Source organism: Urocampus carinirostris, chromosome 12, assembly GCF_059441175.1.
Source record: "Urocampus carinirostris isolate Australia breed hairy pipefish chromosome 12, RoL_Ucar_1.0, whole genome shotgun sequence".
Taxonomy (NCBI): domain Eukaryota; kingdom Metazoa; phylum Chordata; class Actinopteri; order Syngnathiformes; family Syngnathidae; genus Urocampus; species Urocampus carinirostris.
Window position 1 is genome coordinate 31188969 of NC_142360.1, and position 16819 is coordinate 31205787.

At 39.6% G+C, this 16819-nt stretch overlaps 1 protein-coding gene across 4 annotated transcripts in view; it reads right to left on the reverse strand.

The window, feature by feature from the left end:
• farp2 (FERM, RhoGEF and pleckstrin domain protein 2) overlaps positions 1 to 16819 on the reverse strand; it is a 35670-nt gene that overhangs the window by 18266 nt on the left and 585 nt on the right. For all 4 annotated transcript variants that reach the window (XM_088349046.1, XM_088349047.1, XM_088349043.1 and 1 more), the window contains exons 2-13: positions 15501 to 15739; positions 4604 to 4708; positions 4312 to 4354; positions 4157 to 4235; positions 3918 to 4015; positions 3475 to 3589; positions 2349 to 2496; positions 2175 to 2270; positions 1938 to 2101; positions 1724 to 1792; positions 1567 to 1624; positions 667 to 919 (exon numbers count right to left, since the gene is read on the reverse strand). In XM_088349046.1, coding sequence (XP_088205172.1) covers positions 667 to 919; positions 1567 to 1624; positions 1724 to 1792; positions 1938 to 2101; positions 2175 to 2270; positions 2349 to 2496; positions 3475 to 3589; positions 3918 to 4015; positions 4157 to 4235; positions 4312 to 4354; positions 4604 to 4708; positions 15501 to 15716 — 1444 coding nt within the window. In that variant the 5' untranslated portion in view covers positions 15717 to 15739. The remainder of the gene's footprint in view (positions 1 to 666; positions 920 to 1566; positions 1625 to 1723; positions 1793 to 1937; positions 2102 to 2174; positions 2271 to 2348; positions 2497 to 3474; positions 3590 to 3917; positions 4016 to 4156; positions 4236 to 4311; positions 4355 to 4603; positions 4709 to 15500; positions 15740 to 16819) is intronic.

Sequence of the window (16819 nt, forward strand, 5' to 3'; positions counted from 1 at the left end):
CAGAGTCAGAGCTGCCATTCCCAGACCCCTCAGTAGCGGTGGGTGGGTAGCTGAGATGCTCCAATTGCTCTACCAAGTCACTGAACTGCACGGCTGAACTGCTCTCAGAGCGAACCGAACACGCCGGAAAGTTTACCATGGAGCTGGCGTCTGACTGGATGTCAGAGCCCGGCAAGCGAAGCAAGGAGGTTGAATCTGGAGCCGCGGACAGAGACTCGCCCGCCGAACTCAGCCCCACGTTTTCCAGCGAACTGCACTCTGAACGATTGTTGAGCAAAGAGCTGGTCTCAGAAAGACCCACCACGCTATCGGGGAAGGTGTTGACACTACTGTTTAGGTCTTCGATACCTACACTAAAGAGACCGTTCTTTGTTGACCCACGTTCGTTATCAAACTGCTCCACGTTGTCATAGGCCTCAACGCCGCCACCGTAGAAGGACATTTGTGTGGGGTCATCATCTATAAATTCCTCGGTTACGCGAAGAGGTGAGAACATTTGTTTGGTCCGCAATAGCTCGGCCTCAAAGGCCTCAGGGGAGAAAACCCCCTTCAGGCCAGCCCTTCTACCCAAAGACATACTGCCTTCATTTTTAGTCACCCGCGACTGCGCGTTGCCACTTTCTACACACACAAACGCCCGGCTAAAGTGAGCTGTGTTAGGAGCACCTGGGAAAGAGTAGTGAGTTGGGGGATTGGCGCCATTCACGACTTCTTCCTTCAGGGGGATGTGAAGCGACTGCTGCGAGTGTTGAGTCGACGCCAGAGAAGGAAGCACAGCAGGTAAAGGTGACTTCTGTTGAAGGTGGTGAGCTGGACGGTCTTTTCGAGGACTGACGCTGGAGATGAGCGGCGGGTGGAAGGGCAGAGAAGACGAAGTGGGGGAGAAAGACGGCGTCCGGGGATGCTCGAAAGACAAGCTCTGCAACCACAACACCAGATTTGGATGACAGCGATACACAGTACATGCATAACTGAATCTGAGTCAAAACACACTTTTTAAAAATAATGAAGCCCAGTTTTGATGGGAGCAGTTTTTTTTAACATAATCTTGAAGTAACTCAGGGGTCAGGAACGTATGCCTCACATAGCGCGCTCCCCACGCTCATTCTCTCGCCCAGCACTGTCTGTGCGGAAGGTAAATATAGCCGTATATTTCTCGTTAGCAGTATTTTGTGACATTTTACAAAACGACTGGTCGCACCTTGTTTTAAAGGCATCATTTACGACCAAATTGACAGTCAAAATGAGCCTCAACAATCTTAGGTAACTGCAAGAAGGAGACAAATCTTAAGTGGTATATTTGCTGCTATGGGACACAGGCTTTGGCATAATTATTATTCAATAGATTTTATCAAATCATGAAATGTTACACAGTGAAAAAACATGTGCTGAAGACATAGCTTTGGTCTGGGGAGCACGTTTTGCGGTTTTGTTGTATTTTGTCTTAAAATATATGGTGTTGCTTTCACACACAAAAAATAAATAAATGTGACAGGGAGTACATAATGTCATTGTTACAATCTGCTTTTAATAACCTAATTTTAGATGAGACCCTTTCTGACCAACCTGTTTTGGCACATCTATGGTGAAGGAGCGAGACGACGTTTGTATTTTACTATTCCTCCTGCAGAAGACAATGTGAGATTATTAAAAAAAAAATAATAATAATAAATAAATAAAGAAAAGTTGAGATAATATTTCTTGATATCAATTAAACAGACACCTCTGATACGGGGTTCTCTTGGCTCCATTTTCCCTTACGTAGTTCACAAGTTGCTTCTGCGTACGTCCACTATAAGAAGGAAAATTCAACAGATAACTTTCATTATTATGCTTAAAGCATAATTACCAAGTCATTTTAAAAGGAACTACTAGAAAACAAAATATTTTGGGGTGCTAAGCAAAAAGTTAGGATGAATATACTAAAATCCATTGACCTGTATCGGAAAGAAGAACCTCTGGTGAAAAGAAGGGTTTTCGGTTTTGGTTGCGGTTGGTCAAACAGACGGAAGAATGAGTGATACTCCACACAGATCTTCCAGAATACCTTGCACTGGTCTCTGCTGCTCATCATGAACTCAAGAGTGTCTTGGTGTGGGCCCTAAAAGCAAAAAAAAAGAGACCATGTCCATCAAGTCACCTGGGATTAGTTATGTATGAACTTTCAATCGTACATGGACTTCAGGGTGCAGCTTGATAAGGAAACGCTTCCTCTTGAAGCTCAACTTGCGAATCTTGGACCAATTAAAAGTGTTTATTTTGGTGTGGCCCTGTAAAACACACAGTGCGTTTAGGCAGAAGCTTCTCTGTAAATCGAATAAGTTGACAGACCATGAACAGAAAATCACCTGAAAAACCTGAAGGCCCATGTGAGCAACGGCCAGGTTGATCTTGGTGCCTTCACGGTCAGCTGCAGGATGAAAGCGCACACCGTACATCTCCAGCTTGCGAGCGATCTCTAGAATCTGGAAGTCTGATTCGGCGGGGGTTTGACCACTAAGTAGTTAAAAGAAAATTACTTTTAAAAATCACCACATTCATCAGACTTGACAGCATCATTAACAAATGGAGTGCTGCAAGGTTAAGACCTTGAAAGACTTTTGTCTTGCACTTTGAGCAGAGACCCCTGAGGCTATTCTGTACAACTTGTGATTGACAGGGAATACATCATGTGTGAGCCCTTCTCAAGGTTTCTCAATTCTCCTCATACAGAGTTTTTGGGACTTTTTCCTTGCCATCAAGTAGGTTTCAGATCAAGCAATTCTGTAATGGTTGTCTGTACAGCCCTTAGAGACTTTTTGTGATTAATGGTTACACAAATAAATTTGACTTGGATTGACATATTCACTTAATGTTTTTTTTTAAACTTTCAAAGCCTGAAATTCTGCAAAGATTGCTTCTTTAAAACAAAATGTAAACTTTCTAATCAAACAATTTTATGCGATTATAGACAAGTGCATTTATATTACACGTCAATGGTAGACAATGATGTCAGGGACAACTGTTTTCTGTGGTTGCTAATGAGTTCTGCAGTGATACTCACATGTCTATTAGTCACTATCCTCACCAGTAATTAAGGGTTCAGTTTAGTTACACTGTCCAATTTTAACCTTCAGTAAGTCAAGCTAACAAGATTAGGAAGTCATAACCATTGTAAAAAATGTTTAAAGAAATTCACTGATTGAGAACAAGTTAGAGGTAACCATTCGACCAATCACCACCACATTCTAATTTGGGTGAGCTGCTAAGCAGTTAAATCTCCTTAGGGCCCTCCCATGCTGCCCTACTGGCCTTAAGGCTAATAGAGCGAAGACAGGGAGGGAGAGGGAGGAGAACAGGGATTAGGCCTCCTTGCACTATGCCAAGCAAGGAAAGATTAGTAAACTAGTGCACATTGTGGAGCAAAAGAATGCTGGAGAACATCGGTAGGAAAAGTGGAAAAAAAATATCTTAACTATTTAAAGAAACACTTACAAGTGTCTGCGGTGGTAGTCTACAATGGTCTCCATGACCTTCTCTTGGTACGGCAGGAGCTTATTGTTCATTAAGAACTCACGGTCCGCGGCTGCGTCATAGTCACCAATTTCAGCTGGGAATGAAAAATTGGATTAATCCTTTTGATCAGAAAATGACTACTTTATTAAAGGGAAATCAAATGAAACTAACTTCAAAACATTTAAACAATTTATAGAATTATCACAGTCGACGGGACATTAACATTCCCTCTTACTATTTTTCCTTGTTTTTTACGTTCTACGCTTTTTAAGGCATTGAAACCAATGTTTTACCAACGGTAGAAAACTTCATTGTCGCAATTAATTAATTTTACTTCATCCTGCGCTGGTCAGCATTCCTGTAGAAAATTGCATTCCGTATTCATGACTACTATAATGGTAACCAAATGTTTCCAAGTGTACATTGGACGAGGTGAGATGCGAGAAGGGCTCCGGTGTTTTCTGTGCAGATCAGGCGTCCTTCCATCAAATCTCTTTTCATCTGCAAGGAGAACAAGTACCTAGAAAAAATACGATGGAAAAAAAATCAAAACACAGATTTAATGCCAGAATAAGGAGCATCACATTGTGTATTTAATGCCAAGTAATGTCCAGATATGGCTTTATTCATTGTCACGATGTATGAGTATGTAATTTAGGACCTGGTGAACTCTTCCTGCAGCTGACCAGGGTCCGGGGGGAAGAATTTCACTGCCAGTCTAAACAAAGAATTTGACGGTCCTGAAAAACAAAACAAAACATTAGATTACACTGTATCCGGTGTTTTTAAATTCATATTAATGTTATTCCAACTTACTTCTGACTTGTTTCACAATAAGTTTGGTGGGTTCCAGCCAAAGCTGAGGGGACACACAGATACTGTTGTTGACTTTTAGATCATACAACCATGGAGTCTAAAGTAGCATCACAGATGCTACCAAGAGTTTCTGTTTTGTAATTTGAAAACACTATTATTTTTTGTGTGATAAATACTTTTTTCCTTTCTTAAACAAAATGTCACTTTTCAGTCCAGTGATTGGTGTTTGCCTTTGCCGGTATTGTATCATGTGCCATTATATGTGTGTTTGTGAAAAAATTGATCCACACACCCAGTTCATCTGCATGTTCTGAAACTCTAGTCCGAAGTAATCGCTCTCGATGAGGTTGCCTCTTAAAAACACTTCTGATAGAAGATCCTGCCCAAAAGCTTTTGGCTGGAGGAAAAGGGAGGAAAGGAAAACAAATATTAATTATATTGAATGAAACCCTATGTTAGAGAGCACAATAACAATCCATGACTGATGAAGAGAAGTTGATGTTACAAGTTACAATGGCCTGAATAGACAAACTCAATGAAATGTGTTGGATGAGTGAAAGGGAAGCTGTGCACTAACAGATTGTACATCACAATCTTAAACACACCTGAAATTAAGTTAACGTAAACTTCTTGAGAAAATGAATGACTGTGAGTACAAGGATAATCCTGTGCTGGGTCTTGGTTGGAGTCTGAACTGTTGTCTGAACATGGCTCAGGATCTTATCCAAACTGAGCTGCCAATTCATGGGGAGAGAGGCTGTAGCTAAAAGTTATAGAAAATTTCTTGATAATCACATCAATATCTAGGAAAAACTGAACAACTCACTCACAGACTTCCCTGTAATCCCTTGACTTGATTATCCAAGTTCAAACCACTTATTATTATTAAGGTAAGAGTTATAAGTTATTTTTACTCCATTTCCCTTAACTTATTATCTTAAACAGGTATTTTATTTGGTAAATGTTTTTACACTCTCCGGATGGCATTTTTTAATTTCATTGTGCATTTCAATTTTTACAAAGACAATAAATTCTATTCTGTTCGACACCAAATATTAAACTGTTCATCTATTGAAAAATATCTCAACAAGAAAATAATTGCTGATTGCATTTCTAAACGTTCTATGAATAAAGAGCCATTATTTAATTTTCACAGACTGAGACAAGCATGTAAATAATGACAAGCTGTTTCATGTTCCCATCAACGCAAGGAAAGTGTGCCTGATTGTGGTTCCTGGTGAGCTTTTTCCAGCTCCATTTTCTCTGGGACAACTAACTAATTACTATGTACTCAGCACACACTTGAGGTTTGGACATGTAGCAAGAAAAATTACAGACTTCAACATCTGGATGTAATGTTAAATAGTATTTCTTAAAAAAAAAAAAAAAAAAAAAAAAAAAAAAAAGGTTTTTAATGCTCGTGTCATGCAGGTACATATTATATATGTTTTCATGATTTTTGTATTTTCAATCAAAGGAAGAGCATTGAAAAGTAAACACTTGGGAGCTCAAATTTCCCACGGGTTGTGACAACATGTGGATGTTCAAAATGGCGTTGTGCTGTGATTTATGTTATTGCATTCGGGACCCAACAACATACTATATACAAAGTGTAATATGTACATTATTTGGAGATATAGACATCCATTATAATTCATAATCTTTAAATTATCATAAACCTGGTGTATTTCAATTCGTTTCCCAGGATTTCTGTATTTTTATTTTTAGTGACGTGGAGTCAATTGTAGGGCAGCACGGCGATTAGCGTGTGTGTGGCACAGTTCTGAGGTCATGGGTTCATATCCAGCTACCAACCTTCCTGTGCGGAGTTTGCATGTTCTCCCCGTGCTTGCATGGGTTTCCTCCGGGCACTCCGGTTTCCTCCCACATTCCAAAAACATGCATGTCAGGTTAATTGGCCGGTCCAAATTGTCCCTAAGTGGGATCGAGCAAGCAAATTGTCTGTCCCCGTGTGCCCTGCGACTGGCTGGCAACCAGTTCAGGGTGTCCCCTGCCTACTGCCCGGAGATGGCTGGGATGGGCTCCAGCACCCCCGCGACCCTACTGAGGATAAGCGGTGCAGATAATGGATGGATGGAGTCAATTGTATGCAAAGTAAAAAGAAAATTGTTGAGTGACACCAAACCCCAAATATAATAATAATCATAATATTTTTGCCTGCAAACCATTAAATGCAGCCCCCATGGAACTGGTATTGCACACTGTGGTGCATCACACGCATGACAAACCTTTCACATTGCTTTGCAGAAACTTCTAATAAACTATTGAACACATAGTTGCTATGACAATTTTACAATAAATAATACTGCCCTTAACCACGATCACTGCAAAGCAACTTTGTGCATTATTAGGCCTTCTCATTTTAGCTGAAATGTAAAAGTCAAAAATGAGTCCACAAAGAGCCCATGGGACAAGGAACTGGGTCGTACCATGTAACACTGCAACAATGTCCGTCTTCAAGTTTAGGGTGTAAATGAATAAATACCTCAAAATCTACATAAGTATGGATAGGTCTGATGCCATCGAACCTTTTTAATGGTTGGAAGTCAGAAATGGGATGATGCCATTAAACATCTTGTGGGGTTAGAATAAAAAAATATTCATGAATCGCTGAGTGATTGGACTTTAAGTTCATTTCCAAATAATGTCCACTGACCTGCATTGTGCCACCAAATATTGCATGCCACAAGAGTTAAAAAAAGGGTCCATCTTATAATTCTAAAATAAATGTAAACTAAGCTGAGATAGATGTAATGCAGTGTGGATCCGCACTTAAAAAAAAAAGACTAAAGATGATCTCTGCTATACAAAGTTGTAAAACTTATTTTTCCATTGAGGCCATTGTGTTTCATTTTGGTTACTCAAAAACTAGAAGAGTAAAATCTATTCTCGCCTACTTTTAACCAATCTGACTAAACTCACAATCCAGACATGCTGCAAACTGAAGGAGCATTTAGAGGTTTTTGGTCTCCTGTTACAACATTCTGCAACGTTCATGGAGAGACGATCTCATGTAATCCAGGATCCCACCAAGGTCTGACTCGCTTCCCTGAACACACTGTGGCGGGTTTGGACATAGAATGGGAGTACAAAGCTGCCTCAATAACTTCTACACTCCGGCTATGTGTGAGCATACATATTTTTTCCCTGAAGAAAAGTATGAAGTTTGTCGCTCTAAACTGCATCAGTATGACACCCAGAGAAAACAAATAAGTTAAATCCCAGGCCAAACAGGACAAATTCCAAATGACAATCGTTTAGAAATGTGAAAAAAAATCTTGTAAATACTTGAAGGGAAATGTCATGAAAGGTATAAAAGCTTTGAAATAAGAATAATACATACAAATTGGTTAAGGAACAGACAGCTAAGGTCCCGGGGTCCTAGTATAGGACCAGTGACATAAAAAGTCCTATGCTCCCTGAGCTTCTGCTTTGACTTTGGCAATTCTCCTAACAGCTGATCAGCTGACCTGAGGGAAGGAGCACAACTGCAGGTTTAAGCAACTCGGAGAAGTAAACATGTATATGCTCCCTCTAAAATGTGCTATTTAAGGGACAAGAACATTTCATTTGAACCCAACTGAGACATCCAGGAAGACTTTGATCCCCAAAATACAGCCAGGTCAACCATACTGAACAGTATGCAATGACAGCATAGATAACTTAAATGAGCAGATGTATAAAAGCTGAATATAAAGTACTGCAACTTTAAAAAGGTAGAACAAACAATAAATTAGAGTTATTTTCCAAAAACCAGAGTGAAAAAAATTCCAACTTGAACAGTTTTGGGCTAAACATCCACGAATACAAATGTTTCGGAATTATGACCTCAAAAGCACATCTGGCCTTTGTAATTTCTGCAAAACTGACATAGTGATGCGTCTGCGAGAGACATCTTTCAGATGTTGAGCGCTAAGGCGGGTTAGCGGGTCACGCAATCACGTTCAGGGAAAGTGGCCTCCGCGGATTAGAACAAAACAGCTGTTCGCTTGGAAGATGCCATGTTTTAATGTTGTCTTGAGCCCAAAATAGATCTGCTGTCAACTATCTATTCGACTATTTAAATGTTTTCTGCACAATGCTCAGGTAGGAAACCAGCAGACATTTTTTTCATATGCATGTACTTATACGTAGTAATCAGGATTAGAAGATACTTCTCTGTGCTACTGTGTAATCTGGATAAGGTCCAAATTCAGATAGGTCCATTTCTGCACAGTGCAATTATAGATAAAGCAAGAACCCCAGATGGAGTGATGGGGAATGGAGAGAAAACAAAACTAATCATAAGAAAAATGGATGCAATAGATGAAAATAAAACTTCCATAGAAAAATACAAATAACACACTAGTATTATATTGGTTGTCTAAAGGCAATGTAAAATAAAAAAATACAACAATATAATAAAATTATATGGATATATATTAGGGTGGTCCTTAATGGGGGTCGAATTTTTTTTTTTTGAAATATTGGGCTCTGACCCCCCGCATATGTTCTTATATCGATAAAAACACACTGTGTGCAATTTTGAACAATTTGGATAATATTTAGAGGTAGCTCAACGACTTTGAAATTTCCCAAAATGGTAAAATTTTGGCAATTTTCGAGAAAAAACGGAAATCTTAACCCTATGTGTACGGCATTTTAGAACATCCAATTTCAGTCCATTGCTTATAATTGTAACACAAGAAAAGTTACAAGTAACTTTGTACACTAGGTCTGATATAATGTGTGAAAAATCCTTATTTTTCATACCAAAATTTCAGAGGCCTTGAGCGACCTCTAAATATCCTTTGATTTTGATGAAACTTTGCCTAATTACGTTTTGTATATATTGGAACATATTCAAGGGGTCAGAGCATGAAATTTTAAAAGTCGAAAAATAAGGACCACCCTAATATATATATATATAAACGATAAAAAGCTATACAAAAAAGTGACAAAAATAGGAAGGGGGGATAATCGTACCCTTTTTAATTAAAACTGCTCTATGTCGTATCCCCTTGTGTGATAATTTACTTGTTTTTTGCCTGTAATTTAACATTGTTTACTAGGTAATACAGGGAGTGCAGAATTATTAGGCAAATGAGTATTTTGACCACATCATCCTCTTTATGTATGTTGTCTTACTCCAAGCTGTATAGGCTCGAAAGCATACTACCAATTAAGCATATCAGGTGATGTGCATCTCTGTAATGAGAAGGGGTGTGGTCTAATGACATCAACACCCTATATCAGGTGTGCATAATTATTAGGCAACTTCCTTTCCTTTGGCAAAATGGGTCAGAAGAGGGACTTGACAGGCTCTGAAAAGTCAAAAATAGTGAGATATCTTGCAGAGGGATGCAGCACTCTTAAAATTGCCAAGCTTCTGAAGCGTGATCATCGAACAATCAAGCGTTACATTCAAAATAGTCAACAGGGTCGCAAGAAGCGTGTAGAAAAACCAAGGCGCAAAATAACTGCCCGTGAACTGAGAAAAGTCAAGCGTACAGCTGCCAAGATGCCACTTGCCACCAGTTTTGCCATATTTCAGAGCTGCAACATCACTGGAGTCCCCAAAAGCACAAGGTGTGCAATACTCAGAGACATGGCCAAGGTAAAAGGCTGAAAAACGACCACCACTGAACAAGACACACAAGCTGAAACGTCAAGACTGGGCCAAGAAAAATCTCAAGACGGATTTTTCTAAGGTTTTATGGACTGATGAAATGAGAGTGAGTCTTGATGGGCCAGATGGATGGGCCCGTGGCTGGATCGGTAAAGGGCAGAGAGCTCCAGTCCGCCTCAGACGCCAGCAAGGTGGAGGTGGGGTACTGGTATGGGCTGGTATCATCAAAGATGAGCTTGTGGGGCCTTTTCGGGTTGAGGATGGACTCAAGCTCAACTCCCAGTCCTACTGCCAGTTTCTGGAAGACACCTTCTTCAAGCAGTGGTACAGGAAGAAGTCCGCATCCTTCAAGAAAAACATGATTTTCATGCAGGACAACGCTCCATCACATGCATCCAAGTACTCCACAGCGTGGCTGGCAAGAAAGGGTCTAAAAGAAGAAAAACTAATGACATGGCCTCCTTGTTCACCTGATCTGAACCCCATAGAGAACCTGTGGTCCCTCATCAAATGTGAGATTTACAAGGAGGGAAAACAGTACACCTCTCTGAACAGTGTCTGGGAGGCTGTGGTTGCTGCTGCACGCAATGTTGATCGTGAACAGATCAAAGCACTGACAGAATCCATGGATGGCAGGCTTTTGAGTGTCCTTGCAAAGAAAGGTGGCTATATTGGTCACTGATTTGTTTTTGTTTTGTTTTTGAATGTCAGAAATGTATATTTGTGAATGTTGAGCTGTTATATTGGTTTCCCTGATGAAAATAAATAATTGAAATGGGTATACATTTGTTTTTTGTTAAGTTGCCTAATAATTATGCACAGTAATAGTCACCTGCACACACAGATATCCTCCTAAAATAGCTAAAACTAAAAAAGCCCCACTCCAACTTCCAAAATATTCAGCTTTGATATTAATGAGACTTTTGGGTTCATTAAGAACATGGTTGTTGTTCAATAATAAAATTAATCCTCAAAAATACAACTTGCCTAATAATTCTGCACTCCCTGTAATGATAACAAAAACTTAATACACAAACAGTAATTCTAGCACACAAGTTTTGTTTAAAAATGAAATGGGCATGGGTTGGAAAAAAATGGTTTTAATGGCGGCTTGAAATAATTTAAAAAATACATGTAAAAAAATAAATAAAAATAGTGGGACAAAAATAAGATTCCTTCTGTCAACACTGTGAAGTTATTTTGACTGTTCCAATATTGAGCACTTGTAGCACTGCTTTACTATAAAAAAATGTTAAAAAATCCTAATAATTCACTCCAACACAATCAAAAGTCCTGCTGCAAATCAGGCCAAATATGTAACACATTTATGAACAGCTTCTCAAAATTCCTTGTTCTGCCTTTGACACATTGAAGGCACCAGTCGCATCCAATAATGTTAACCCCGTTGCATAATCCATGACTTTTCTGTAACGCACTTTCTTCCAGTATTTAAAATTCCTAACCCAAACTTCACTCCCACCCCCCTTTTTTTCTCCTCCCCCGCCAACTAGCTCAAACTTTGCACTCACTCCTCGTCTGCCTAGAGCCCGCCTTGCGGTTCTCAACCTTGCTATTTATGTTCCCGTTTGCCTAAAAGCAGAGCCCGTCCACGTTTAATGAATGCAGCGCCGTCTGTGCGCAGCGAGGCTCCGTATGCAAGTGAAGGCCCAAATAAGAGGCACGGCTACGGGCCGCATCAAAGAGGGCTGTGTTTCAGTGACCACAAGGCCTGGCCTCTCCTGCACCAGTGGTGAGAGGGGCTTCTGTGCAAAAATCCCTACGCAGGAAAGTGTCATCTTATTAAAACAACAAGTAACACACCAGATGCCACACTTTCAACCACTTTCTGTACGAACACCCCCCACCCAAAAAAGACAAACAAAAACAAAAATTCACTCCACCACTATACAATAAAGTTACATTATAAGTCAATTTATTTCATTCCTTAATACCTTTTGTGAGAGACCAATACCGTGGAGCTTTAGATCAATATGGTTTTCATACACCTTACATCAGTGGTCACCAACCACTCGGTCACAGACTTCTGGAAAAAGTAGTCAAACATTTGCAACTCTCTCACAATTCAATTTACCCTATGTACGTCTTGAATTAGAATTTTAGGCAAGTTTTACAGGAGCGTTAAGGGGTTATTGTCCTTTAAATTCCAATTCATCATCAGATATACAAAGTTTTTTCCCTTGTCGTGCTTTTTTTGCATTTATTTATATATTTCAGGAGGATTTCCTGTTTTCTACATTCCCTAACACTTGGTACAGTGAAAAAAACAGTGTGATGATGAGATAAAAAATGGTATGCCTTTTCCTATGTCATCTACATCCCTAGTGGTTCTAGTGATTACACAGTGAATTTAGGCTTATTATCATAGTTACCAACATTTAATTTTGGCCGGGCTGAGAGAATGGAGACAGTCATTGAATAGGTCTGTGGTACAGAACATTTTGGGGATCACTGCCCCAGGACACTATTTTGAGACATGTTGTATGGTGGGTTCTGTAGCATTTCAAATTATTATAATCAGGCTGCCTCAGTTTTAAACATCATTCAACACCAATTAACATTTTGTACTTCCAAGGAACATCAACTTATGACAATAGCCAAAGCCCTACGGATCATCAGTTCACATGGACTGTGAGCCGGAAAAACGCCAAAATGTGCAAAGGGAGGCGGTTGCTTAAAAGGCCACAACCATTTCAAACATTCACCACTGTAATTTGGTTTCTATTCTTGTAAACGCCGAGCAAGAAAAGGGAGGCATCCTGGAATTTTTAAAAAGGGGCTGCAGCAGTCCTCAGACAAAAATCTAAACATTTGAAACATGTTTCTGTTGGAACTTAGGCATACATACAAACTATGATATTGGCGCAACAGTGCGTCCACACAAGAGCGAAAAGACCAGGCCACAACTCGTCACACTGAATGAAGAGAGGCACTCAGAAGCAATCTTATCCAATAGCAAACTACAGACTGCTGAAATGTGTCACAGATACTTGTACATCTTGCCTTGCCAAACAATTTCCTGCTAACTGTGTCAAATGCACTGGTATTGGAGAAGCCTCTGCCACTAACTCAATCTGCCTCAAAGATAGTTTCATTGGAGTGTAACCCAATTAGCGTAACAACTGCCTCACCACCATTGCCACGGCCGTGGTAGAAAATTGCACAAACAACTCAACGTCATATGACAAGACTGCTTAAAACTGTGACAACAACCAGTATTAGTCCCGTTCAATTTCACAAAAATTTAATGGATAGAGGCGGAGTTAGTATCCCTGAAATTTCAGACGGGCCAAATGAATTAGTTCTACAACAGCTGTATAAAAGCGCACCACAGACACAATAAACACCACACTTCAAATGTGTATAAGCAAACACTGCTGAGTTTGTAAATGCTTGCTCAATTGTTGAGTTCATTTCTTCAGAAGGTGTGTGTGTGTGTGTGATTTTTTTCCAACTTTATCGTTACTGACGATCGAAAGCAGTGTGTTACTTTGAAAAAAGAAGTTTTCTGCTCTCATCAGAGTTGTTTATGACACGTCTTTACAGATCATGTCACCATTCAAAATAGCGACTATTGTAAAGTTAGTGGAGGTCGACCGATTATCGGGCGGGACGAATTTGACAGGTATCGGCCTTTTTATTCATTTGAGCAGCAGATTAGATATATTTAAAACTGGGTTAGATAGAGGAGCAGGAGAGAGCTTTGCTTTGAAGCCTTGCAGTTTTCTCACTCGATCCTCCCTTCGCCTCCTCCTCCATACCCACCCTGTGCCCTCTGATTGAACGTGCAAAGGGTCAGTTCAACTGACTCAAATTCTGCTCTGAAAATTTCAAATTCTTTGACACGCAACTTACCAAAATAGTTACTTCTTTCCCTAGCATCTAATTACTTTTCCTATAGAGTAATTCGGTTACTAACAGTTACTTTTTGGAAGAAGTAGTGAGTAAGTATAAACAAATTACTTTTTAAAAGTAACGCGTAAAGTACTGGTGAGTGGCTTGTTGGCAAAAAAGGCTTGTTTAAATATCCCCACCAAAGCAAAAATATGGATTTCGGTTGTTCTTTGTGGCACCTCTTTTATCCTACCTCTTTTTCATGTCTCACAAAAATGTGGTAAACATAATGATAAAAAAAGGCAATGGAAAACCAAGAATTTGTGAGGATCTAGCCTATTACTATAGGTGGAATGCCACAACTGTTGAGCATTACACAACAGTGTGAACTTTAACACTCCACTTGCAGACTTCACCCCTATTGTTTCAAAAGGATTCATTGCTGACATCTACGCTTACCAACGGTAGTTATCAGAACGTATGAGGCAGCAGCAGCTGTGTAACCAATCTGCTGCATAAAAGGCACAAGCAAGTAAACGTTAGCTCTGCTGTTAAGCCTCTGGTGTCCTCATGTTGAGAAAACAGTTTAAAAAAGGCTAGAGAACTGCAGTTTGAAGCAAGTTGACCATGTCATCTTTTGTATTTGTCAAACAATGACATCCTCTTCTATGCACCGATTTTGCACAAGTCAGCATAATGCACTTGGGATGACAAATCTGTTTTGTCCATCTGGACACAGATGTTTTCTTAGAAGGGGCATTGGGAAACACCATTTAAAAACATGTGGGTCAAGTTTTAACATGTTCAAAAATTCCCTCCAAGCTGCCCTCCCTCAAAAAAAAAATGTTCTACTCTGCATGGCCCAACTACCAAACAAGTTAAACTCGACTATTACTTAGGGTTTGAGACAACATATGGCGCCTTAGCTTATAAATTGTTCGTCTCAGCAGTGCACCACAGAATCCAAATTGCTGAGGCTACTTGAGGATTTATTAGAGTGCAGTATTTAATTACACAGCATCATCAGTGAGCCTTGAATGCTTCTTTCACACTGGTTATTTAAGACTGGCCTGATGTAAAAAGACAGGAAAGAGGCTCCATTCTATTGGCTTCCTTATTGCTTCCTATGTAAACAACTACTGCAGCAAGTTGGCAGGACTGAGGGCCAACAGGAAAGCACATCAATGAAACATCCCTCAAAAGTCCCTTTCATTAACAAAGTAAAAGTAACAATTTTGAATATGGTATAATGTGAGAAAAAAAAAATTTCATTATCTGTCAAAAAGTGCTCAAAATGTTGCTGCTCCCTTATTTTAAGGCCAATATCACCTAACCATAGGGTAACTGCTTTAAACTGCTGAGTGGAATACAACCATGAGTCAGTAGTGATTCTTTTCCAGCTAATCATCACACAACAAAAATCAATTAGGGGTTAAAGATACAACGCTGGACTTATTGTCAGGTAGAGACAACACTACATCAAATCATTATCAATCAAAAAAGGTTGATTTCTTCAGAAAAGACGATATCTCAAACTTAAAAGGAAATCACAGAGCCTTTAAACAAGATAACATAAGAAGGGGAAGGGATTTTCGCAGTAAAGCCACATTGCAGCTGTCACAAACCGGGTCAACTGTGGGCCTGCTGAGCACGGCCAACTAACAGCAGACTTATCCCCTCATGCGAAGAAGGCAGAAGAAACACTTACGTCTAAATCGAAGAACTCCAGGGATTCGTCCAGGCCCTGAACACGGACATGAAGGACGCGGCCAGGACCCTTTGTTATGTCGGTGCCTCCAACCACCACCACATTGGTGTTGAGGCTCTGGCCCGGCTCCAACGTGCTGATGCCTGCGTTGAATTGGGCACCAAGTCTTGTGCCAGGGGTCTGCAGGGCCTGGTAAGAGCCCTCTATTTCCCCCATGGTGGTGCCCAAGCGAGCAGCTCCTTTGAGGAAAAAAAGTCAGACAATCGTGAACATGAGAAAAGATTTTAGATTTTTAATCAAATTTTTACTTATATGGTATAATTCCATTCCAACGTCTAGATCTCACATGTTGAGACCAAGTCATCAAACAACTATTCGTCTTAGGTAATTAGCTTTGTGTGTTACCCATTTGTTATATAAATTGACCAGTGGAACATTAATTGTCCAAATTATGAAAAAAACACATGATAAAACACCAAAAAACAAAGCATGCAAATACTTTCTACTGATATCGGATGATATGACCAGAGTATCGGAAACACTACTCATTTTTATTTTTGAGGGAACCCTATACCAGGTTCAAGAAAGGTTAGTGTTTTGACCAATATACGTTTAGGATAAACATATGCAAGACAATATTGCAAATTTAGAGTCAAATTTAAGAATTTGCACTCTTTTTCTGTCTCAAAAGATGAAAATCAATTCATCCCTTACTTTTTAAATCTTTAATAAAGCCCAACCGAAGACCTCAAAAACATCACTTCATTCTGGCACAATTGCTTTTGCTAAAACTCTTAGAAAAGGAGGAATGTGTTCTGGCAGTATTTTGGGGCAAAACAGCAATAGCACTAAAAGACACGGACAGGCGTTTTTCAGTCAGTTGCTTTTAAGTTATGCTCGTGGAAAAATAGAACAGGTGACATTGTGAAGGGCAAATCAGGTTAGTACTTATTGTATGCGCATTAGAAACACAATGTGTATGCATCAGCAAGAACAATATGGTAAATTATTAATAGGAAACATGTATAATAACTTTAGAATCAACCTTGACACTTTAGTGCATTTTTTTCTCCCATATCAAGTTATTTTGAATTTGTTAGCAGTACTGTTTTACGTTGAGTTTGAAAGCATGGTTTTGGCTATAGACTCGGGGTTTAAATTCACTATATGCCTATTTAAATATTGTGACAGGATTTGGTACATTGAGAAAAGTTTAATTTAAGGGATCCTTTGAATGACATTATTGGTAGACAGCTCACTATAATCATTTTTTTTAAATCACATGCGACTCAAAATTACAAACCAGAAAGTGGATGATT